Source organism: Podarcis melisellensis (genome assembly GCF_964234715.1).
Source record: "Podarcis melisellensis genome assembly, chromosome: 11".
NCBI lineage: Eukaryota > Metazoa > Chordata > Lepidosauria > Squamata > Lacertidae > Podarcis > Podarcis melisellensis.
In genome coordinates this window covers 53,952,780-53,977,820 of record NC_138543.1, presented here as the reverse complement: position 1 = coordinate 53,977,820, position 25,041 = coordinate 53,952,780, and the positions used below count along the sequence as shown (strand labels likewise).

General features: G+C 45.5%; 1 protein-coding gene across 5 annotated transcripts in view; it reads right to left on the bottom strand.

The window, feature by feature from the left end:
• Positions 1–10,259: 10,259 nt before the first annotated feature.
• Positions 10,260–25,041, bottom strand: part of SMAD2 (SMAD family member 2) — a 39,274-nt gene continuing 24,492 nt past the window's right edge. For all 5 annotated transcript variants that reach the window (XM_081929861.1, XM_081929865.1, XM_081929862.1 and 2 more), the window contains 8 exons: positions 24,175–24,368; positions 21,350–21,484; positions 19,703–19,777; positions 18,061–18,114; positions 15,396–15,608; positions 14,829–14,966; positions 14,531–14,675; positions 10,260–12,946 (listed from right to left, as the gene is read on the bottom strand). In XM_081929861.1, the coding sequence (XP_081785987.1) occupies positions 12,823–12,946; positions 14,531–14,675; positions 14,829–14,966; positions 15,396–15,608; positions 18,061–18,114; positions 19,703–19,777; positions 21,350–21,484; positions 24,175–24,368 (1,078 nt within the window). In that variant the 3' untranslated portion in view covers positions 10,260–12,822. The remainder of the gene's footprint in view (positions 12,947–14,530; positions 14,676–14,828; positions 14,967–15,395; positions 15,609–18,060; positions 18,115–19,702; positions 19,778–21,349; positions 21,485–24,174; positions 24,369–25,041) is intronic.

The window sequence follows — 25,041 nt, the reverse complement described above, 5'->3', positions numbered from 1 at the left end:
TGCTCGGTCCCAGCGCCTGCCAACCTAGCAGTTCGAAAGCTTGTCAAAGTGCAAGTAGATAAATAGGGACCGCTTACTAGCAGAAAGGTAAATGGCGTTTCCGTGTGCTGCGCTGGCTCGCCAGATGCAGCTTGTCACGATGGCCACGTGACACGGAAGTGTCTGCGGACAGCGCTGGCCCCCGGCCTCTTAAGCGAGATGGGCGCGCAACCCCAGAGTCGGACACGACTGGCCCGTACGGGCAGGGGTACCTTTACCTTTACCTTTAAGGCAGAGAGAGGGGTTGAGGACTTCTTTTGCAACCGTACACATTGGCACCTGTCTTACTTTTTTTGCTGCTTGTGAGAGCCATTTAGTGCTGGCACCCACAACACTTTTATCAATATATGACTACCAGCACCTCTCTTTTTTTAACCAGCTAAATTTAAGGCCTTTAGAGGCCATAGGCACTTACAAGGTTATTGTGCCCCACCCATATGTAATTCAAAATAAAAGCAATACTAACCCATAATTTTTTTATTATTTTTCAAAATGACACAAAACGTACATGCATACTGAAATTTAAAAAGCTCCTTTCTAGATCTTCTGATCACAAAATTCCGAATATGGTCATCAAAGCCGACTCAGTGAAGCATGTCTGCTTCCCTACACAGCAGAGAAAGTGAATCAAGTTTCAAATTTAGCAGTAATTCCTGCATTTCATGGGGTTGGACTAGATGACCCTCAGGGTCCCTTCCAGCTGGAGAAGTCTATGAATATATGATTCTATAAGGGGCCACACAGCTCAGGAGCGGGACATCTGCTTCACATGCAGGAAGCTCAATCACCAGCATCTTCAGGTATGACCAGGAATGGTCCTTGCCTGAAATCCTGGAGAGCAGCTGCCATTCAGTGCAGACATTACTGAGTTAGATGGGCCAATGATCTCAGTATAAGGCAGCTTCCTGTGGCCCAGGGGGCAGCAAAACTGAAATGCTGAACAGAAGGCTGGGTGAATTAGAAGGGGTTGTGTCTTTAAACAGATAGCGTTTCAGTATCGAACGGGAGGACAAGGTGAAAAAAGCAATAATTTTGCCCGTTGACTGCCTTCAGAGCTGTTTATCTTGGCATTCTTGATAAATTCATAACTAGATTTTTATTGCGCAGTTGCCTGGAGCAGTCCATTAGCTCCCCCAGTCGAATCGCAACCCCAACAATACCTTATCGTTCCATCTCCTTTGCATTTGGCATGATGCAATTGTGCTAATTAACCAGTCTCTTTCACTTCGCCCCCATCCTTTGAAAGATAAAGATCCAAGGCTACCGGATTCTATTTTATTTAAATGCACAGTCACATGTGAATTTGCACTCAGAGCTGTGACGTGGTCAATCAAGGCCATCAGAAGCCCATCAGACATAACTTTGCCTCTGCAGACAAGGATATTATAAAAAATCAGCTCCCAAAAGCTGGTTTTTAAGTCACGTTTGACGTCTTCCACTATCTTCTAAGCCGACATGATGTTTGTTCCTTTAGAAGCTTTATCGCCCTGCTCTGTAGTACACTATCCCAGCAGCTGCTGGGAATGTTTTGCTTCCCCTGTGAAATGAAAGAAAACATTCAACAGAAACCTAAATAAGTGGGATGCTAGCAGAGAGGAGCATTTTCCTAACCCTGACCTGGTAAAAATATTCAGGGGTGTCCATCCCAACAGACCCAGAACCTGGAGAATACCCCGGAGCAGATTTGGGGACCTGTGGGAATCTGCAAGGAGAGGGATCTGGTACATACAGTATTTTTTGCTCTATAAGACTCACTTTTTCCCTCCTAAAAGGTAAGGGGAAATGTGTTTGCGTCTTATGGAGCGAATGCAGGCTGCTCAGCTATCCCAGAAGCCAGAACAGCAAGAGGGATTGCTGCTTTCACTGTGCAGCGATCCCTCTTGCTGTTCTGGCTTCTGAGATTCAGAATATTTTTTTTCTTGTTTTCCTCCTCCAAAAACTAGGTGCGTCTTGTGGTCTGGTGCATCTTATACAGTGAAAAATACGGTAAGTGGAGGTTCATTCACAAAACACTGGATGTTGCCAATAATGCTTAAGTGTAGTCAAAAGGGATGGTGGTTTCTTGCCTTCAACTAGGCTAAAGTTCCCATGGCAGGTAGCCACTGATCGCCTTAAAGGTAAAGGGACCCCGACCATTAGGTCCAGTCGTGGCCGACTCTGGGGTTGCGGCACTCATCTCGCTTTATTGGCCGAGGGAGCCGGCGTACAGCTTCCAGGTCATGTGGCCAGCATGAATAAGCCGCTTCTGGCAAACCAGAGCAGCGCACAGAAATGCCGTTTACCTTTCCGCCAGAGCGGTACGTATTTATCTACTTGCACTTTGACGTGCTTTCGAACTGCTAGGTTGGCAGGAGGAGGGACCAAGCAACGGGAGCTCACCCCATCGTGGGGATTTGAACCGCCAGCTTTCTGATTGGCAAGTCCTAGGCTCTGTGGTTTAACCCACAGTGCCACCCGTGTCTCTCCATTAATGCTTAACCATAGTCAAAAGGGATGGTGGTTTCTTGCCTTCAACTGGGCTAAAGTTCCCTGGCTTAAAACAGGGAAAGGCATGGTTTAGGAAAGGCCAAGATTGGGTGTATATAGGGAGAAACCAATGAGTGCAGTTGGGGGGTGTTGCTGGGTGTAAATGAAACTCTTAAGCATGTCTTGTGCATAAGAACCAATTGCTGGATCAGGTCCATGACCCATCTAAGCCAGCATCCTGTTCTCACAGTCGGTAACCCGCAAGCATGTGGGAAACTCACAAGTAGGACCTGAACACAGGAGCACTCTTCACTCTTTTGGTTTCCAGCACTGACATTCAGAAGCATTACTGCATGGAAGCAGAACATAACAATCATGGCAGTGGCAGGTAGCCACTGATCGCCTTAAAGGTAAAGGGATCCCTGACCATTAGGTCCAGTCGTGGCCGACTCTGGGCTTGCAGCGCTCATCTCACTTTATTGGCCGAGGGAGCCGGCGTACAGCTTCCGTGTCATGTGGCCAGCATGAATAAGCCGCTTCTGGCAAACCAGAGCAGCGCACGGAAACGCTGTTTACCTTTCCGCCAGAGCGGTACGTATTTATCTACTTGCACTTTGACATGCTTTTGAACTGCTAGGTTGGCAGGAGCAGGGATTGAGCAACGGGAGCTCACCCCATCGCGGGGATTCGAACTGCCAACTTTCTGATTGGCAAGTCCTAGGCTCTGTGGTTTAACCCACAGCACCACCCACGTCCCAAACTGATCGCCTTATCCTTAATGAATTTGTTGGTATCCATGTGTCTTCGCTATACACTTTTTAGCACCTGCTAAAAACATTTCTACCCAGATATGTAGAATGACGTGTTTCAGTTCGTTCGTTCAGTTCAGTTTCAATTTAAATAGTTGCTCTTAACTGTTTTTACCAATAGTTGTATTGCTTTACGCTTTTGCAAACCAGTTTGAGTTCTGATCTGTTTTTACAATCAAGCAGCACATTGGTTTCATTAAAGGAAGAAATAAAATCAAAGCAGTGGGGGAGGGGGAAGGATTCTTTCCCCTGCCGAAAATTTCTTGCTCCCAGTTAAGAGTCCCCGTCCCCCCCCCCCCCGTATTACAGATGGGCTTCCAAGGATGACATTTATGAAGGGGAACAAGCAGATCTCAAGGCAAAACAGGCTCAGATATCCACGGCAACCCGGCACTTCTCATCCTGGTTTCAAGGTCACTGTTTATCCTGTGGGTTTAAGTGTTCTAGCTGCACAAGGACACAGGGAAAGGCCTAATCCAGGCCCTCAGCAGCAGGTAACAACTCAGCTGCAGAACACACTTGGCACAAAGAACATCCCAGGGTCAACTCCCAACACCTCCAGCTTCAAGCGACAGTACTGAACCCCTCGCCATGTCTGGAGGCAGGAGGCTGCCTTAGGGGTACAGAGAAGGCCCTGGGATGTTCAGTTCTGTCCTCCAACACGAGTTGTGATTCGAGGACCTGCCACCCGCTTGAGGATAAGAAAGAAACATGGACACAGCATATAAGGTTAATGGGCTAAAAAAGGCTACAACTTTATTGATTACAGCATGTAAGAGGTATTGGCTTAGGCATTGGATAAACCACAGAGAGTGACTCCACTCCCTCAGGGAGAGGTGAGTCTATCAAGGGTTAACCACCAGTGGGAGGAGCCTGTTGACGCAAATGTAACTTTATTTGCAAGTATTTGGTTCTTTGCTTGCAACTCTCTCACCATCTCAAGCATCTAGGCAGACACATCACTTTACCTAACGATAGGGCCGGTCCTCCATGAGTTGCTGACTGCTACTATATAGCATGCTAGTGATAGGATCACTTCCAACAGTGGTTGAAAGCAGAAAAAAAAGTGGCACACTGCTTTGGGTAGATACACAGTTACATCATTTGACAGATCACTTAGCTGCCGACCATGTGGTTTGACTAAAGGAAGAATTCCATCCTTTCTAAATGAGCTGTGGCTCCCTTATAAATATCTCCTTTCATGATTTCAACATGCATCTTTCATGAAATATGGATTTCATTTTCTTCCCTCTCTCATTTTAAGGCCAGTAATATGCTCGTGTTTTAAAAATAATTCCCAGTTCTAGGTTTCTGTGACCAGGGGCTACGACTGCATTTCTTTTTATTTTTTACAATCCAATTTAAAAATGGCAAGGGAGAGGGGATTTCAAATGCACCATAAAAATTAGCAGTTCATGGTCAAGAGGGAGGCCTTTGATGTATGGAAGCCTTCCATTCAAGTCCAGAAATCATGGTGGCCTCTAGTAACATTTTTTAAAAAGCACCTTAAAAATACAACGCAAGTAATTTCCTGTGCAACTTCTCTTTCAAGTTCAGTGGAATCATGGCTTTTTTGTGTGGGAGCAGCAGAAACAAATAAAAGCGATTCTGGTCTCCCTGTGAGCTTTCTAGAACATTCTATCTCCCCAACATCTCTTTGGCAAAACACCATTTAGAAGAATACAAAACAGTGTTTCAACTTTTTGAAGACAATGGAATAAATTCAATGTGGCACTAAGTTGAAGTTCTTTAGCGGTGTGCTAGCGAGATGCGGGTGGCGCTGTGGGTTAAACCACAGAGCCTAGGACTTGCCAATCAGAAGGTCAGTGGTTTGAATCCCCGCGATGAGGTGAGCTCCCTTTGCTCAGTCCCTGCTCCTGCCAACCTAGCAGTTCAAAAGCACAACAGTGCAAGTAGATAAATAGGTACAGCTCCGGTGGGAAGTTAAACGGCGTTTCCGTGCGCTGCTCTGGTTCGCCAGAAGCGGCTTAGTCATGCTGGCCACATGACCCAGAAGCTGTACGCCGGCTCCCTCGGCCAATAAAGTGAGATAATCACTGCAACCCCAGAGTTGGCCACAACTGGACCTAATGGTCAGGGGCCCCTTAACCCTGGCAGGAAAAGGTGCAGGACGCCAGCACGGTTTTTGTGTCTTCTTGTTCAGAGATCTGGTGTCACCCCAATACCCCTATTTGAACAACAAACTTCCCACTAGTGCAACTGTTGCACTGGATTTTGAGACTGCAAACCGCTCTGTGATCCTCAGATGAAGGGCGCTATATAAATTTAATAAGTAACAAAAAATAGTAATGATTTCATATTGTGTCATCATTACCCCATTAGCTCAACAAGCCTTTTGCTGGCAGTCAAGGAACGTTGACTCCAGACCATAATTTCCTGATCCGTGTGCTAAGATCTACAAATGAGGCAATAAATAAATGAATTAATTAAGGTTCCAGGATCTTTGACACAAGAAGGCTCTTAGCCCGTAATCTGTTACCTGGTCCATTTAACTGAACATGCCAAGGCTTGAACCTGGGACACATTTTCATGCCAAACGGAGACTCTGGCACCAAGTGACTGGTGCAACTCCACTCTGGTCAGAACACACTCAGGCTCTACCACCCCAGAGGACCAAATGTGGCCCCCCAGGTCTTCCTTTGTGGCCCTTGGGACTCTGAAAAGGCCACACACTCCCATTGTTCATCAGGAGGTTTGGGCTGGGTGTTCATCAGTATGTGGATGATACCCAGCTCTACCTCTCTTTTAAATCAGAACCAGTGAGGGCAGTGAAGGTCCTGTGTGTGTCTGGAGGCGGTTGGAGGATGGATGGCGGCTAACAGATTGAGGTTGAATCCTGACAAGACAGAAGTACTGTTTCTGGGGGACAGGAGGCGGGCAGGTGTGGAGGATTCCCTGGTCATGAATGGGGTAACTGTGCCCCTGAAGGACCAGGTGCGCAGCCTGGGAGTCATTTTGGACTCACAGCTGTCCATGGAGGCACAGGTCAAATCTGTGTCCAGGGCAGCTGTTTACCAGCTCCATCTGGTACGTAGGCTGAGACCCTATCTACCTGCGGACTGTCTCACCAGAGTGGTGCATGCTCTGGTTATCTCCCGCTTGGACTACTGCAATGCACTCTACGTGGGGCTACCTTTGAAGGTGACTCGGAAACTACAACTAATCCAGAATGCGGCAGCTAGACTGGTGACTGGGAGCGGCCGCCGAGACCATATAACACCGGTCTTGAAAGACCTACATTGGCTCCCAGTATGTTTCCGAGCACAATTCAAAGTGTTGGTGCTGACCTTTAAAGCCCTAAACGGCCTCGGTCCAGTATACCTGAAGGAGCGTCTCCACCCCCATCATTCTGCCCGGACGCTGAGGTCCAGCGCCGAGGGCCTTCTGGCGGTTCCTCATTGCGAGAAGCAAAGCTACAGGGAACAAGGCAGAGGGCCTTCTCGGTAGTGGCGCCCACCCTGTGGAACGCTCTTCCAGCAGATGTCAAAGCGATAAACAACTACCTGACATTCAGAAGACATCTTAAGGCAGCCCTGTTCAGGGAAGTTTTTAACGTGTGATATTTTACTGTATTTTTGGTTTTTATGGAAGCCGCCCAGAGTAGCTGGGGAGGCCCAGCCAGATGGGCGGGGTATAAATAATAAATTTATTATTATTATTATTATTATTATTATTATTATTATTATTATTATTATGCCCTCCGTGAATGTCTTTGCCTGGCTCAAATGGGTCGTCCAACAGCAGGTATGCCTAGTCCTTCTCTGCTTGGGATGCCTGCAGAAACTTCAGTTGTACACATCTATTGCTCTGTCCATCCTTGCCTCTGGCCCCAAACACCTTTGGCAAGAGACCCCTGGAAAGTTCCCCACAAGCAGTAGTGTAACCTAGTCAACCCCTCACCCCCAATGCAGGAATCTCAGCTCAAACATCCAGGACAGACAGCCATCCAACCTCTGCTTAAAAACTTTCAAGTCCACCATGTACCGAGAGAGACAGCTCCACTGTCAAACAGCTCTTATCGTCAGAAAGTTCTTCCCAATGTTGAGTCGGAATCTCCTTTCTTGTTACTTGAAGCCACTGGTTGGATTCCTTCCTTCTGAGGTGCAGACTATCATAGCAAAAGCTGGGTATTTTTAGGGGTGCTTCATAACGAGGGTGAGAAAAAGGAGGATGGCATAAAGAGGGGTGGAGGCTGGCACAAAAAAAAGCTGCAAATGAAAATACAATGGTACCTCCGTTTTTGAACGCCTCCATTGATGAACATTTTGGTTTGCAAACACCATAAACCCGGAAGTAAATGCTTCGATTTTTGAACACGCCTTGGAAGTCGAACATGTCACGAGTTTTCAGTTTTCGAATGTTTCATAACTCAAATGGTCTTCCGGAATGGATTACGTTCAAAAACCAAGGTGCCACTGTATTCATATAGGGCCCTTCAATTGTTCTCTCAGGGCAGTTTTCAAAAAAAAGTAAAAATGATACAAAAACCAATTAAGCAAAAAATAAAAAAATAAAGTCTCTAGACCAGCACTGAACAGTCAGCAGAATTAAAACTGCACCTCAGAAACAAACAAAAAGGTCTTCATAACAATGAAGGGCAACAGCAGGCAAAGATTTCTGGGGATAATGTTCCACCAACTGGGATGTCATCAAGAAGGCCCATTCTGTCGGAGTCATTTCCTTTACCTCAAACGGTGAGACTCTCACCAGGAACCCATGATTGAAAATTGCAATAGACAGTGAGATACACACAAGCAGGACCTACTGAAGATCTCACACATGCATTTATGTCCACATTACCAAATGACTCAAAACCTGAGAGGTTTGCTCCCCTGGGTAATGCTCCCTTACTTCACAAAGCATCAAAGAAGTCTGCCCTATTATTATTATTATTATTATTATTATTATTATTATTATTACTACTACCTTTCTGTAAGGTCTGGATCAGCATTAGAAACCTCTTTTTCTTAATGGTGACTGCTCTTGCTCAGGCTACACAGGAAAAAGCATTTTGGTTCCAGAAATTCATTCAAATTGTGCAGATAAAATATAACTCATAGAATTCTACAGGATGGGGTATTAAGTATGTGAAAACAGTCCAAATCCAATGGTCCACAGGCGTGCACCTCCAGATGGTGATGTCGGGCATTATCCTGGCAACCAGGCATCTTCACATGGTCGCAATTCAGGCGCAAACTGCACCTAACTAATTTTGAACACTGGTCTTGATGAAGGGAGCCAAGGCACTGACAGAGGACCATTTACTCAAAGTCTCCTTTTGCAGAGAATTTAGTTTTTGAGATGTCTCACCCCCCACTCTCTTCCTGGACCCAATTTATACCTGCAAACTGTGGCCTGGCTGTCTTTTATTACTCAATACCTGGAAGGCCACAAGCTCCACATCCGCCTGCAACAAGGGTGAGGCCAAGGAAAACGTTACAGCCCTGACCTATGGCCACTGGAAATCGTATTTAAAAACTCTTCTGTTTTATCAGGTTTTTAAATGGCTTCTAAGTAGCACACCACCAACTTCGCTTTCAGCTATCATAATTGAACACAGGCCACTGTTCAAGAGGAACAGCTGAGAGCCAAGAATTTCCGTCCATTTTTGCAAGTTTTGCTTTGTTCCATGTCTTTAGGCATCTTCCTTTGGACAGTTCCGCCCTGCCTGTGCAAGTTTTGCATTAACAAGCTCTATATTTATCATTGACAGTTCAATGAACTTGAGCACCTGCCAGGAAGGGGACGGTGCCTTCGAACCAAACTGGAATAAATGAGTAGGGCGCCATTGGAACAAAATTCAGCATCCTCTTTTGCAGGGTATCATATGAGACAAGCTGGCTATAAAAGCCTCTCTGACACAATGCATAGAGCACAGACCCTGACCACAGCTCAGCAGATTACACAATTCCCCTTAATATGATTGGAAATAAAAGTTGTCACTAAAACACAAATTCCCATCCCTCAGATTTTAACAGCTTTTCAAGAGAACAGCAACCAGCAAAACGCTTGTGCCATACACTTGTTTCTCTAAAAAAGAAAAAAAAGAGAGACTACCACCAGGCATGGATGATCACAATGTTTACCAACTTTAATAGGTTATTGCCACTAAACACAACAGTGCACAGCCCTTTAGCCTGATCAAGTGCCAACAGCTGAGATTTTGTAGGGTTTTGTCGTTTTTGCCAAGGAGCAATGTGATGGCAAGAGGGAAGGAAGGAAGGAAGGAAGGGAGGGAGGGAGGGAGGGAGGGAGGGAGGGAAAGGATAGGAGAGTAGCCTGAGTAGGACATAGGCATCCTGAAGAAATGAGAAAGGCCCAAGCACAGTTGCCCCACTTTTCACAACTACTGACAATTTGGCTAACTTTGCTTTCAAACTTGCTACTATGGCACTAAGGGTCAGAAACTGGTTTTTCTTTAACTTACGTTCTGTGAAAGACACTTTCCACAAATGTTTTGTGATCACTGCCTGTCTTCTATACTGATGCATCAAGGTCCTAGAAATCATTCCAGCAATACACACAGGCGATTTTGCTTTCACACCTGCTAGACAATGAAAGCATTTTGTCCCCCCAAGGAAGCAAAAGATGCTCAAGAGAGCTGAAATTTCCAAGCCCACAATGTCAACCATGGACATACCCAATTATTATTATTTTTTAAACCTCACATGCTTTTCTGCTTTGGAATGGCAGACCTGCTCCCATCAAACCATTGCCATATTGCAAATCCCACCCCCACCTCCAGTTTCAAGAGAGCTTTACAATCTCTTGGGGATGTCGTTCCACAAGTTCAATCAGACTCCCTTAGGCATGCAATACAAGTCACAGTGTTTTGGATCCTGGACCAGTTATACTCACAGATAGTATATAAAGCAGTCCTCTAAGCAGAGGATGTTGCTGCTTAACCATTCAAACAAGCCATGGTGAGAATTAAATTTTTTTTATTAGTGTATTCACATATTAGGCAAATGCAACACGCATGAAAGCTTATTTCTTAGGTTCACAAGTTCTACCAATACATTAGGCTACTGGTAAAACTACACAAATTGGTAATGGCTTCGCCAATTCTTTTAAAATTGTCTGACCCACTTTGATTGCCCACCCTCAGGCTCGATATTTGGTATTGCTCCTATGCCCTATTTCTTAAGGCATAAAAAAATCCATCATTTATCTTCCGTTCAGTCAGCTGATTGCAAAGCTTAACACTGGCCACGTTTGTTCTCAAAGCTGAAGTTGTCACTAGGTGTACTTACAAAGTACAATACTAGTGCAAATAAACGATTTGGGGTGGGGCGTGGGGGGGGGGAGGAAAGAAAACAGACAAAAAAAGGCAATCCTGCTACTGCCACAACAACAAGAGAATGACAGACAGCTAGATCACAAGATTGTTAGTAAGATGTATACTTTTCAAGTCAGAATAACCCTGCTATACAGTTTCCCAACCCTTACCCAACCCAGACTTATCTGTAGAATATAATTCAAAATATTTCTTAAAGCAAGGTTCAGATGTAGTGTCCAAGGGTTCTCAATAACATGTACTAGGGAATCTTCTCTTTTTATGGCTGGTCGCAACACCCAGCCTAGGGAGTCTGCAGAAGCAGTGACTTTGGCAAGATCCACTCCTTCTGCAATGGATGCTCATTAAGCGAAGCCATACAATTTTGTTCGGACCAGCCCGGTAAACCTTCAAAGAAATGTTAAGTTTTATGTTCAAACCCTTGTGGAAGTTGCATTTCACTGTGTGGGAGAGAGGGAAAAACTGGTAGGGCAGCCAGATTAAATCTGATTTAAACTTTTATCTTAAAAAAATCTACCAGTGAAGCAGGAGGTAATTGATGGTGCGGCTGCTCTCAACCGTTCCTTTCAATCTGCACTCCCCAAAACTGTTGTCTGGCATATCTGGAGTCCCACTACACCTTGGGAGGGAGAAGAGCTGGAGTTTGTGTCTCCTGCATTTTAGCAGTGGATTTAAGAGCAACGGAGATGAGACTCTGGGTTGCATCCTGGCAACCTTTAAAAAAAACAAATCAAAAAAAACCCTGCTGAGTGTAAAGGGATAGAGTTCAACTCCTGCATTTCACATACTCATCTCTGCTGTCTGGATAAGGGAAAGTTCTCATAAAGGGTTTCAAGATACGGAAGGACCAGCGACATCTTACAGCTGCTCGCTTTGTCACTTCTGAAAAACAAGGGTGCTGCTTTGAAAGTGCACACTCACCAATCTGAAGGCGGTGAACAAGTCTTTCTTGGGAGAAAAATGTGGATTCTCAGTCAAAAAAACTTATTTTGTAACGGCTGCATGTGCGCATGCGTTGCAGACCTAGCATTTAAGAGATTGCAACACTCCAGGCAAAGGGCTGATGCCGCAGTTAAGAGATTCCTCGCCTCCACCCAGGTCTGAACCCCTCCACTCCCTCCTTGATCCCAGTAGCATTTGTTAGCCATGGTCAAGGTGAAAAACCAATAGAACATGAATGTTGATTCCATGGTAATTAACCATAGCTAACGGCAGGAGGGAGGAGAAGGCAGGAAAGCATAGTCCTCCTTGTGATCTCTTAACCCTAGTCAGAAGACCACACACAGTTACAGCTGCATTGGCCTGTTGGTGCATCTCCCAGGAACGACCTCCCGCCATATTTTCAAACTAAGGTGCAAGCTGGACCTCAGGGCCAGCAGCACCCATCGCCGGCAACAGGTGGGCAATGGAAGGATCTATTTTTTGAAAAATGGTTTGGCCGGGGGGAGGTGGGCGTGGGGGCAAGGAGTGAAAGGTTGAGCGTGGCACTGCCTATTTCAGGCCCAGTAAGCATACTCAACACGCATGATTTCAAGAGATGGAACCCAAGAATCGCTCCCGCTCCAAAGAGGGGTTTTTAAGGTGACAGCTAGTACACTTGGAAAAGGTTTGGGGGGGGGGAGAGGAGATTTTCTGCATAAAGTCTGTTATAGGGCAGCGGAAAGCCTGCATATATATTTATATATAAAAATATAAAAAAATATAGAGAAGCAAGAACTTGGGCTTTTTTACGAGATGGCTGCCTAAGTCAAGGAGCTCCGCACATCTATCAATGGGAATTTAAACTCAGGACAGCAGAATGGTGTCAAAATTGGGGGGGGGGGTCCCATGATACATTAACTGAACCACTCATGTTATTGGTAAACCTTTAGGACACTCAATTTATATATACCCAATAAAAAAACACCATTAAAGTATTTAATATGTCCCTCCCTCCTTCGGCAGAAGGCGTTTCTATACACTAACTTTTCATCTAGAGCATCAGAGTATAGGAAACAAAACCCACAAGGTGCTTAGAAACTGATGAGACCCTCAAGTGCTTTTCTGTCTCTCTCTCTCTCTCTCTGAACATTTTGGATAGGAAACAGTTCATGGAGACCACACACGAGTTACTACGACAGACGAGCTGTTAATATTTAAGTCTGTTGCCCGGACTTCGCATTTCAAGAGCGCTAGTGGAGACGAGGAGCATTACGACATGCTGGAGCAGCGCACTGAGGGAGAGCCCATCTGAGTCAATACTTTGTCCAGCCACTGTAAAGGCCCGTTCAGGTGAAGCTCGATCCAACAAGGAGTGCTTGTTACCGTCTGCCGCCTGAGGAAGGGAGAAAGAGTTGGGGGATGAAATACACTGTGAAGTCAGCATACAAGCCAAGGGCTTAGGCAAACTAAGGCTCAGGGGCCGGATCTGGCCCAGTCGCCTTCTAAACCAGGCAGAGGGCCTTCTCAGTGGTGGCGCCCGCCCTGTGGAACACCCTCCCATTAGATGTCAGATGAACAACTACCAGACTTTTAGAAGACATCTGAAGGCAGACCACTTTAGGGAAGCTTTTAATGTTTAACAGACCACTGTATTTTAATACAGTCGTACCTCGGGTTACATACGCTTCAGGTTACATACACTTCAGGTTACAGACTCCGCTAACCCAGAAATAGTACCTCAGGTTAAGAACTTTGCTTCAGGATGAGAACAGAAATCGTGCTCCAGCGGTGCGGCGGCGGCAGGAGGCCCCATTTGCTAAAATGGTGCTTCAGGTTAAGTACAGTTTCAGGTTAAGAACGGATCTCCGGAACGAATTAAGTACTTAACCCGAGGTACCACTGTACTCTGTTGGAAGCCACCCAGCCAGATGGTAAAAGGTAAAGGTAAAGGTACCCCTGCCCGTACGGGCCAGTCTTGACAGACTCTGGGGTTGTGCGCCCATCTCACTTAAGAGGCCAGGGGCCAGCGCTGTCCGGAGACACTTCCGGGTCACGTGGCCAGCGTGACATCGCTGCTCTGGCGAGCCAGAGCTGCACACGGAAACGCCGTTTACCTTCCCGCTGGTAAGCGGTCCCTATTTATCTACTTGCACCCGGAGGTGCTTTCGAACTGCTAGGTTGGTAGGCGCTGGGACCGAGCAGCGGGAGCGCACCCCGCAGCAGGGATTCGAACCGCCGACCTTTCGATCAGCAAGTCCTAGGCGCTGAGGCTTTAACCCACAGCGCCACCTGTGTCCCTTAATTCGAACGGATCTCCGGAACGAATTAAGTACTTAACCCGAGGTACCACTGTACTCTGTTGGAAGCCACCCAGCCAGATGGGCAGGGTATAAATAATAAATTCTATTCTATTCTATATCCGGCCCGCGGATGGTCTGGGAATCAGCGTGTTTTTACATGAGCAGAAGGTGTGCTTTTATTTAAAATGTATCTCTGGGTTATTTGTGGGGCATAGGAATTTGTTCATCCCCCCCAAAAAATAGTCCAGTGCCCCCCCCCCCAGTCTGAGGGACAGTGGACCAGCCCCCTGCTGAAAAAGTTTGCTGACCCCTGGTTAGAGTCCCCGCTCAACAATCAGCTTGCACGGCCACTTTTAAGACCACAAGGGGCGAAGAGCCAGTGCCTCAAACCCCCCTCCCCCAATAGCAAGTTCTGTCACCAATTTGGGGCTGGGCGATATCTGGTTTTCAACACTGCGATATGTCACCAGAATGGTTTTAACTATATGAAAGGTGGCGTACAAATAAAATGTGGGCAATGATCTTATTTATTAAATTTCTATTTCACCCTTCATCTGAAGATGACAATACGATGACGATACCGATTTGCTTAATTTGTAAAAGGGAACGTCAGGCCTACATTAACATCCCGGCTGCAGGATGGTTGTACTAACAAGGAGAGGAATGCCACTCTGTACCTGTATTCAGCGCCCCATCCTTTGACAAAACTCATCCTTATGGTGCACATTCGGGTTAGTTGATACACTGCTTCAAAGCCCTGATTTACAGACTGAGCCAAAAGAGCAGCAAATTCCTGGTTATTAAAGATCTTTAGGTTGCAGCCTACAAAAAAGGAAAAACGGTAAAAGGATGAATGATCGGTACCACTACATTACACACGGAAACATGTTTTCCTTAGGCACCACAGCAAGGCAAATAAATACATTTCAATACACTGAAATGATGGCTGATCTCTGCAGGTTATACACCTCTTACCTGGTGGGATTTTGCACACGGTTGCAGGATGCCAGCCATATCTCTGATTACAATTGGGGCTCTGAACAAAGATTGCGCTATCGCTTAGGCACTCAGCAAAAACCTCTCCGCCAATGTAATACAGGCGCACTCCCCTCCCTAGAAAAGGAAAAAGAACATTAAGCCAACAGAAGCAGCTAAAATTTGCCAGATCCAACATACTGGCAAGTGCAAACGGTCTTGTTTAGCCAATCTCTGGTTACATATTTTCAGATGCTTGTGCTCTTCCAGTAAGCACCTGCTACTCTGCTGCTTAGTTTTGCTTTACTGCCTGTTGCTCATTCTTCATATATTTTAATATATGTCACTAGCAGATCTGAGGGGCCCCAAGATGCAGCGATATAAACGTACCGTTCAGCTACTGTACAAATGACCTACTGTGCTGCCATTACTTAGATGAAGAAATAGCAAATGATATTCGATTTAAAAAGAAGAATGCAATGGAAGGAACAGTTTTTTCAGCAGATCAAGGGAAGAAGGTTAGAGGAAGCAGGAGAGCCGCTGGAATACATGGTGAGAAGTACATACCTATGTGCCTTCTTGTCATCTCCACAGTGGCGTTTCTATTAACATTGGAGAGCAAGCCTAGGCAGAATCTTTCAGAGTTTGATGGATCCGTAAAGCCATCTACAGTAAGTGAAGGCTGTGACGCATGGAAGGTTTCTCCCACCCTCTGATTTAATTCATAATATGCTATAGAACACCAAAAAGCAGGCTCTGAGTAGGTAACCGGCTGCAGGTCTGGAAGGGAAAGAGAAAGAATTCTTGTGGTTAACATGTATTAATGCTGCACTATCATTTGGCAATAGGAAGCTAGTCAAGGCTATACTCCCCAAATCCTCCTCTAGTTGAGCTCCTTAAACAAGGCAATTCCCTTGACTTAGGTTAGACTTCTCAAAGAATTCTTAGCTGCACATTGTGTTTGATGCAGTTTCCTTCACTGGCTTAAATAAACATTTAATTGACTATTGTTTGAGCAGAAAAGACATAATATACCGTATTTTTCGCTCTGTAAGGCGCACCTGACTATAAGGCGCACCTAGTTTTTAGAGGGGGAATGCAAGGGAAAAAAAATTCTTTAAAGGGAGCGCTGAGCAGAGCCTGTATGCATCCCAGGCTCTGCTCAGCGCTCCCTTTCACAAGCCACGTGGAGCGTGTGTGCGGTGCTTGCAGGCTTTTCCCCGAGGAGTCATGATGGGCTGCCCTTCTCCGTCCTCGGGGAAAAGCCCCCCCCCCCACTCCACACTGCTCTTGGGGGCTTTTGTGGGAGGTGGGGAAAGTGGCAGAGCCGCGCACTCTCTCACTTCCCCCACCTCCCGCAAAAGCCACGGATAGCCGCATGAAGGATGAAGGCTCCCCACTGCCCTGCGGAGGCTTTGCGCAGCTAAGCCAGAAGCTAGAACAGCTAGAGGGAGAACTGCGCAGCGCTCCCTCTCACTGTTCTGGCTTCTAGCTTGGCCCACGAAGCCTGCATTTGCTCCATAAGATGCACACACATTTCCCCTTACTTTTTTTTTGGGGGGGGGGGTAGTGTGTCTTATAGAGAGAAAAAATACGGTACTTTCTTCGAAACCTCTGCATTCTGCATTTCCTCTCTTTCATCTTGTGCGACAGATCCAACAAGCTTAACATATTTTTAATGCTAATTTACCAGACTCCAAAACCTCTAGTTCTCTACAAGTTGCCTCAACACTCTCTCTCTCTCTCTCTCTCTCTCTCTCTCTCTCTCTCTCTCTCACACACACACACACACACACACACACATGTACACACAAAATTAAAGGCATGTTCTTGTCTGGAATGCTTGATTTTTCCAAATGCTCCACATCCAGAACACCTTGTACAATACAAGACATGCTTCGTGACATACCGTCAACCACCTCTACGTTTACCATGATCAAAAGGAGGAAGCAATTACATTATGTACTGTGGAACCTAACACAGCAATATTGAAGTTTAAAGGTGCCCAAAACACAGAGTCAACCCTCAGAGAAAATATTACTAGAAGATGCTGAATCAACTAGATATCAGTTCAGCAGTGCCTAGTTTTCAAGAGATTCTAAGGGCAATCTTAATCATAGGTCATAGAACTGCAGGGACCCCAAGGGTCATCTAGTCCAACCCCCTGCAATGCAGGAATCTCAACTAAAGCATCCAAGACAGATGGCCATCCATTCTCAGCTTTAAAAACTCCAAGGAAGGAGAGTGTACTACCTTTCATGGGAGTCTGCTTCACAAACAGCTCTTACAGGACAATATGATATAACTGTAACCACAAAGTATGTCCCTATAATAGATCAACTACCAGCCAAAATCGACTGCCAACAAATATTTCTTTGCTCCTCCCCAAACCATTCCACACTGCCAACTAGGACAAAAAAATAAACCAGGCAATTCTTCCCTTTCCATTTATGCCAAATAGAAATAGTCAGGCAGACTATTAAAAAGTGGAAGACTACTGCACAGTCCAGTAACCTCTCACAAGGGTTGCAGTAACAGAAAAATATGCTTTTTTAAAAAAAATAACACCCCAGAGATACAGAAAGGGATTTTATTTGCGGCGGGTGTGTGTGTGTGTGTGAATGTAGCAGAGTGGCCAAGTAACCAAGCCATGAACAACAAAAGCCCTGGGTCAAATCTCCCCCCAACCTTGATCACCCCATCAGGAAAGGCCCTCTAAGCCTCAGCTTTCCCATATAGGATACAGCTGACATTACAAATCTACCTTGGAGGACTTTTCAAAGGACTGCCGAGGAAGAATACAAAACAGCTACAACACTAAAAAAGCACTATTCCAATGCTTTGAATATTGCAGTTACTTTAGCCTGCAAGTATGTGTCCAGAAGATATTCCACATACTGCTTATTTATGAACAGCACATTACCCAGTGTGTCTACTCAGCAGGTTACCAAAAAAGCCACCTGCACAACATTGTTCAAGCATAGAATACACCTTGATTAAAACACACAAGACAGCAATTAAACCATAGGTGCGCGCCCATACTTAAAACATGACACAGGAGAAGTGTTTAAAATAAAATTAAAAAGAGACTGTCCCTGCTAATCCCCGCACCCCAATAAACCACTTCTCCCCATACTCCACAAGTTAATTCCACCTGCAATGGATTCTAATATAATCAACCAAATGCAAGCACATTTACCTCATTTATTATAAAGAAGTGTTTACAACTTACCCAGGCTGTGATTGACAGGAGAGAGTGTACTGGGAGACAGCTCTGCTGGAGATCCTGAGGAATTAATACAAAAAAATGTTAGTTCACAACAAAAATTCACTTTAGTAATCACATTTGGAGGCTGTGCCAGCAGCAGTTTTGAGGTCCTGGGACCCATTTTCACTAGCACAATCCCATGTTAGATTTATTCTGAATATGCTACAATATTGCTACTGTTCAGCAAAAGTATATTTTGGAAAGTGAGCCAAAGGCAAGCTTTTTTCTAACTTGACAAATGCCAGTAACCTCATGCCATATGCACAGAAACTATTGTCCCTGTATTACAAAGACTGAGAAATACCCATGTTTGCAGCCTGGGACGGAGCATTTGCCATAACTGAAGGCGAGCAGAAACTGAACCGTTTCCTCGGCTAACTTCGGTTGGCTTACTACTTAAGCCTACCCCTATCAGGAGTAGCAAAACAAAACAAAAACCCAAGGTTATGGGATCAGGGTGGGGGGACGGACACACACAAAAACCCCCATACACATAACACCATCAAACAAGCTGATAACCTGTGCTTTCGCCACTACATGATTGCTCCGCAAAGAAAAAGACAAAACTTTGCAAGGTTAGTCCTACGACAAGCACTGCTCTTTGATCTGCACACAATACAATTCACGCCTCTTGACACATTTCAAGACTTCCCAAGCAATGACCCACATTCAGCGCAGAGTATCTTTGCAGACCTTTATCTCCACAACACTTCAAGCTCTCACCAACCACAGCGTCCCCATTTTGACCCTGGGCACTGAAGGCCACGTTGCCCCTTGCTTATGTGAAATAACTCGGGCAGAGTACAGTATTAAGAGGATTTGCACTAAACTCAAATGCTTGCCTGGCCACTTGCAGAAACTAAAGGTCTGGTTTAGACACAACAACTGCTTATTGGACTAGGGCTAGTGCACAGTTTTAAAACGGATAGCCCTTCTTTTTTGCCGCATCCAAACTTGGCAAAGTTGAGCTCACTCAAACTACAGCCTGTTAACAAATTGGGGTATCAAAAGCCAGGCTTGTTTCTAGTTTGTACTTGTAACAACCGGGGGTTTTTATATCGTAGCTGGGCCCCAAGACGTGCCTCTCTCCTGCTGTGAAGAGGTGTGCAGCTGCCTCACTCCCTTCCTTTCTTAATAGAGCTACTGGTTCTATAGTAAGGAGGGAGACAAAGGTAGCTTGCACATGTTACATTGATCCCACTTCCTGCCTTCAAGCATACCTTGGGGCTGAAAAGAGGCAGCGCGGTGTGGTAAACCTCCTTTACCAACCACAGTTACTGCAAAAGCTTCACACCTTTAGGGGGAAAGGGATCTTGAGACACGGATCCATGCTTTCGTAACCTCAGTTAACTATTACAAGGGACACAACTCAAGACAACCCATGAAGGCAACTTGGAAGCTGCAGCTAGTGTGAAATGTACCTATCAGCTGATACAATTGGAAGTGGAGTCATATTCCAAGGAGTGCACTGCCCGTCAGCCTAAATTAGAGCTGAACCCCATGTTGAGACACAATTAGATTTCATTTTGTTAATGTAAGCCACCTTGAACTGTAGAAAGGGGCCCCTTACATATTTAAAGTCTTCAGTAAGAATTAAGACTGTTACCTGTATCCATGCTTTGGTTCAACTGCTGGTCACTGGTTTCTCCATCTTCACTGATATAGCCGGGTGGCGGTGTTTCTACCAAAAGTACAATCAATGAGCCATTAAATGAAAGGGTTCTCTCAGTGTCATGTACAACCTGCACATGTTAAAGCTTTCGAAATTTGCAGAATTAAAGAGTGAACACAGCCTTTATTTTATAAATTGCAGGGGATCTCATTATGTCACTGTCTATGTTATGTGAGGAAAGAGGAATAAAACCCACCAGCCACCTGCCATTTCCCCTGCTCTCTAGGCTACATGCCCCCTACACTGTGGATGGATGGGTTTCTAGCAGAGCTGATTGAAAAACAGGCCAATCTGGGTGCACCACAAAAAGGGCCAAATTATAACCAGCCCGAAGCAAGCCAAATACCAACTGACATGCCAATGGGCTCTAGTCTTCCAGGGAGAAAACAAAAACACCTCTCATCTTCCCTCCTCCCTTGGGGAACAGGTACTGTAGAACATGAAGTGTATGACAACCTAAATAGCTTTTTTAAAAAAAGATGTTAAGAAAAATGAATCAATGTGTATCCAATAATATCTAAAGCATACGGGATCTGTTTCCATAGTGTAGATCCTATCTGCCTGCCACAAGACTGCAGGTGGCTTATACGTAAAATATACGAGACTAGAACAATCACAAAGCCAAATCAATGTAGGGCATGGGTAGGCAAACTAAGGCCCGGGGGCCGGATCCGGCCCAATCGCCTTCTAAATCTGGCCCACGGATGGTCTGGGAATCAGCATGTTTTTACATGAGTAGAATGTGTCCTTTTATTTAAAATGCATCTTTGGGTTATTTGTGGGACATAGGAATTCGTTCATTCTTTCCCCCCCCTCAAAATATAGTCCTGCCCCCCACAAGGTCTGAGGGACAGTGGACCGGCCCCCTGCTGAAAAAGTTTGCTGACCCCTGATGTAGGGGAACAAACTGTGGCTAAACAGGGTTAGAGGCACATCAGAAGTTACACGGATTAAAGCCTGGAAAAAGAAGACGCAACACTTCTTTGGTTTACAAATCTTCAGGAAGAGGATTGAGATGTGTCTCTAAGCAGAAAATGCTGGGGCTGAGGTCTCTGACATCCCATAGCCAAGAGAGCGAGCAGGGGTCTATCTGCAGATCTTAAAGGACAAGAGGGCTTCTATGTAAGAAGTACTCTCAAATATATCCTGGACTCAGCCTATACAGATTGGAACCTTGAATTAGGCTTTGAAGAACAGAACAAGAAAGCAGAATTTAGTACATGTTTACTGTCTACACATTAAAATCTACTAGAAGTCTGAGTGGCCTGTGCCTCTTATCCCAAATCCAGGATGTTAGCAGATGATCAAATGTCAAGTCCATTCCCAACAATCCACTGATACCAAACTCAATTGTGAGTTGGGCGGGCTATCAATCCTGATAAAAGATTCTGTTGAAAGCTGAACAGGCTTCTAAAGGGTCAGAGAAGCTACCACCAGCACAGCCGCTGCAAAGAAACTCAAATCCTGGGGTGCCCTACCCTCCTCCCTGCATTATTTGCTTTTTCTTTGGTTGTTTTGCTTGAAATTAGTCCTTCAGATGGCATGAGGCCACTCGTCACGCCATTTGCTTTCACATAATACCTGGTATGTAATTGCTCTGTGGTTCAATTCCTGCTGGAAAGTTAGTGTTTTCGGGAATGGAATGAGTATAGTCATCAAGTTGTGGAAGTTCAGTCAGAATCTCTGTATGTCGTGGTACGAGGACAGGAGGCAGAACTGGGAGAGGAGAAACAAATTCCAAAAAAATGTTAACGAGACTGCCTAGATTTGCTATAGTTTTGCTAGATTAGTGCAAACACTAAGTTGCATCAATCCTATCTGTGGAACTAACAGTGCAGTTCTATGGATGTTTACTTGGAAATAACTCCCACTTTGGAACTTACTTCAACAGACAACCACAGAATTGCACAGCTACTGACTTGGGTAAATAGGTCTTACTGAAAGGTAAGCATGCACAGGATTGCAGCCTCAGTATGTTAGGTAATATCAATTTCAAACAGTTATAATGACCAGATGATCAGTTTTGTTTCAAGAAAAAAAGACAAAGAAATATTAGGTAGGAGAGAGGGCACAAGTATCCAGTATGGACAACATGGCAAGCGATATCTCCCCTGGAATCAAACAGGATGTATTTTTTAATTCATTTTATTTAATAAATTTTATGAGCAACTTTTGAAAACAAAACATAGTTAAAACCATGCTCAAGGTGGTTTACAACATGAAAAAACACATAATTACAAGGATAACAAAAATAGTCATAAACAATAAACATAAAAAAATCACAACCCAATTAAACACTTTTGACATAAATTGTGGTAAGCTCTAAAATAAGGGTACAAAAAATTAGTATAAAAAAACCAACAACCTGCCCCCCCCCAAGCAAACAATACCCCAACCCAAAACGCTGTTCAGCAGCCTCAGCTTTTGTAGCTGGAGTCAGTCAGGGCCCCATCCTTCCAGGCCAGGTGGGAAAGGGCTGCAAAAAGCCATTTCCTTAAATAAAAAAAGACCTGGGTTCAACTACCCTATTCATTCAGGAAGCTCCTTGGAGGTGACCTCCAATCCACTGCATTCTGCACCAGCTGAAGCTTCCAGTCTTCAAAATGTAGCCCAAGACAGAGGAGACTCCAGCTTTCCAGACTGGATTTAAGCTGCACTGTATCTAGATAGGCTGATTGCTAGCTCCGACCCTAGGTTGATAAAAGACACTACTAGTCAACAACGAATGTGAAGCCAACCCCCCAAACTATGAACCTGACCTTTCAGAGAGAATGCAACCCAAGCCTCAACAGATATACGAAGGGTCTTTGGATCAGCCTTCGTCTCTTGGCTCTCCGTTCCATAGGTGCTTTCTCAAGCAGAGAAGTTTAAGGCGGGCAGTCACATTTATTTCCCCTTCCTCCATGGAGTTTTGGATATCATGGGCATTCCCTGTTTTTAGTCATAACCACTCTGTGAATTACTGTACTTTTTGACCCTTAGGGCGCACTGGCCCATAGGACGCAACTAGTTTTTTTTTTGGGGGGGGGAAATAAAGGGGGGGAAATTATATCCCCCCCCCCAGGCGCTGGGCTGGGGCGGGGGATGCCCGAGCTTCCCCCAACCCCAGCCCCCAGAGCAGGCTGCTATCCGCAAGCCTAGGGAGCCCGGCGGGAAGTCGCGCCGGTCTCCCCAGGCTTGCAGATATCTGTCCCCCGAGCTTGTGGGGCTGGCGGTGGGGAGAAGCGCGCTTCTCCCCAGCGCCAGCCTCCCAACCAGGTCGGGGAACAGCGGGATGGCGGCGCTCCGCCTCCCCGCTGTCCCCCAAGCTTGTGGGGCTGCCTGATATCTGCACGAAGCCCGCAGCGCGCCCCAGGCTTCGGGATGCAGGCTGCTATCCGCAAGCCTTGGGAGCCCGACGGGAACTCCCGCGGAGCTCCCAAGGCTTGCGGATAGCTTCCTGAAGCCTGGAGAGCGAGAGGGGTCGGTGCGCACCAACCCCTCTCACTCTCCAGGCTTCAGCGAAAGCCTGCATTCGCCCCATAGGACGCACACACATTTCCCCTTCATTTTTGGAGGGGGAAAAGTGCGTCCTATAGGGCGAAAAATACGGTAGGTTTAAGGCTGGAAGACAGAGGGTGGCCCGAGGCCAACCAATGCGTTTTACAGTCAACATCTGACCCCTGGTTTTCTCAGCTTTGTCCAACATTCTGTTACAGAACATAAATTCAACTAGGACAACCAGGGAGCAAATCCCAACTCAGCAACAAAGGTCACTGGGCTGCCTTGAGCCAGACATTATTTCCCAGCATATGGCTGGGTTGTGAAGATAAAGGAGGAGTGGAGACGCAACATTCTAAGCTCCCTGTACAAATGCCAATAAAAAAATTAAATGCATGCACCTCTTTTTGCTACTGATGCTTGAACTTTTACTGGTGGAAGCCACAAGGGAGACACACTCCAGGGAGTAGCTGCTCACTTATGGAGTCCACTCTCCAGATATGAAAAAAGGCTGAGCATACAGGTCAGCTTAGTGGCTATGACTAAAAAAGTAGGGGGGAGCCTTTAAGCTGTATGTGCACTTATGTTTAAAAGTACTGTGTTTTGCTCCGAGTCTCTGCAACTGAGAACAAATAGTTTTGAAAGAGACGCTCTGCTGCCCTAGCTGCAAGCATTTTTGTTAACATTTTGCAATTCCAAACTATCCTGGGAGGCGCCAAACACATGCATTCAATACAACAACAATGCCTTTCAACATTTAAGCACCATTGTCCGATTAAATTTTGGATTAGCTCTCACTCAAGCTCTTGGAATTCCAAAACAATAACATGGACTCCTTTCACTTCAGCTTTGCACACATTGTTAGTAAGATTCTTAGCAAAAGAAGCCAGGGCCGATACGCCAAGAGCAGCTTGCCATCTTCCTACCTGGAGTCTCCACTCTCTGGTAATGGTAAGGGTTTACGCATACTTCGTCCTTTTTAAGATTAAAAGCATATTCACAGTTTTCAATTGCCTTAAGTTCATGGTGACTGTGAAGGTCAGGCCAGCGCCACAAACGGCAGTAAATAACATGTGGCAATCCTTTACGGTGGGATACTTGCAGGCGGCCATCCAGAGACCTAAAGGGAGGAAAAGTATTCCAGAACATTTAGGCAAGTTCTCAGGTAGCAAATATAAGCCAAGATATTCCGTATCATTAGCATATACAGCACCTCTCATTGCCACCACCCCTTTAATCCAGAGAGCCAGCAAAAGACATTTATGATGTTCTCAGGTAAGAGGTAGTGTTATGTTAAAGCATACACTACTATTATTGGCACTTGAAATCAAGGAGTCCCTGGGTGACAGGGTGCGCTGGTGACAACGACTAAACAGTACATTACACCTAAGCCTGCTTGCCATGGATACTATGCTACACTTTAGTTGACGCTGCTCCTTGCTTTAAGCACATCTCTGTCATACAAGATTGCGCGTAAGGTTACAGCAGTCAGATCTCCAAGCAATCCACATCACTTCCCAACCTGAAGCTTTGCGTTCGGCATACACTGGGCTTGCTTGTGGTTTCACGGCCGGTTCCTTGCACCCCTTGCTGCTACCAGTTGAAAAGGTTTGCTAGTTTTAAGATAGACTGCCTAGGCCTACACAAATGCAGATGGTTTATGACTCATGGGATGGGAAAGACAAACCTCAGTACACAATGCGAGTAAGGGTGACATGGAAAAAAAACCATCAAAAACCTAAACAAGCTGCTCACTTCCCAAGTTGTGTCCCACACCTTCCGTAAGTCTCTGA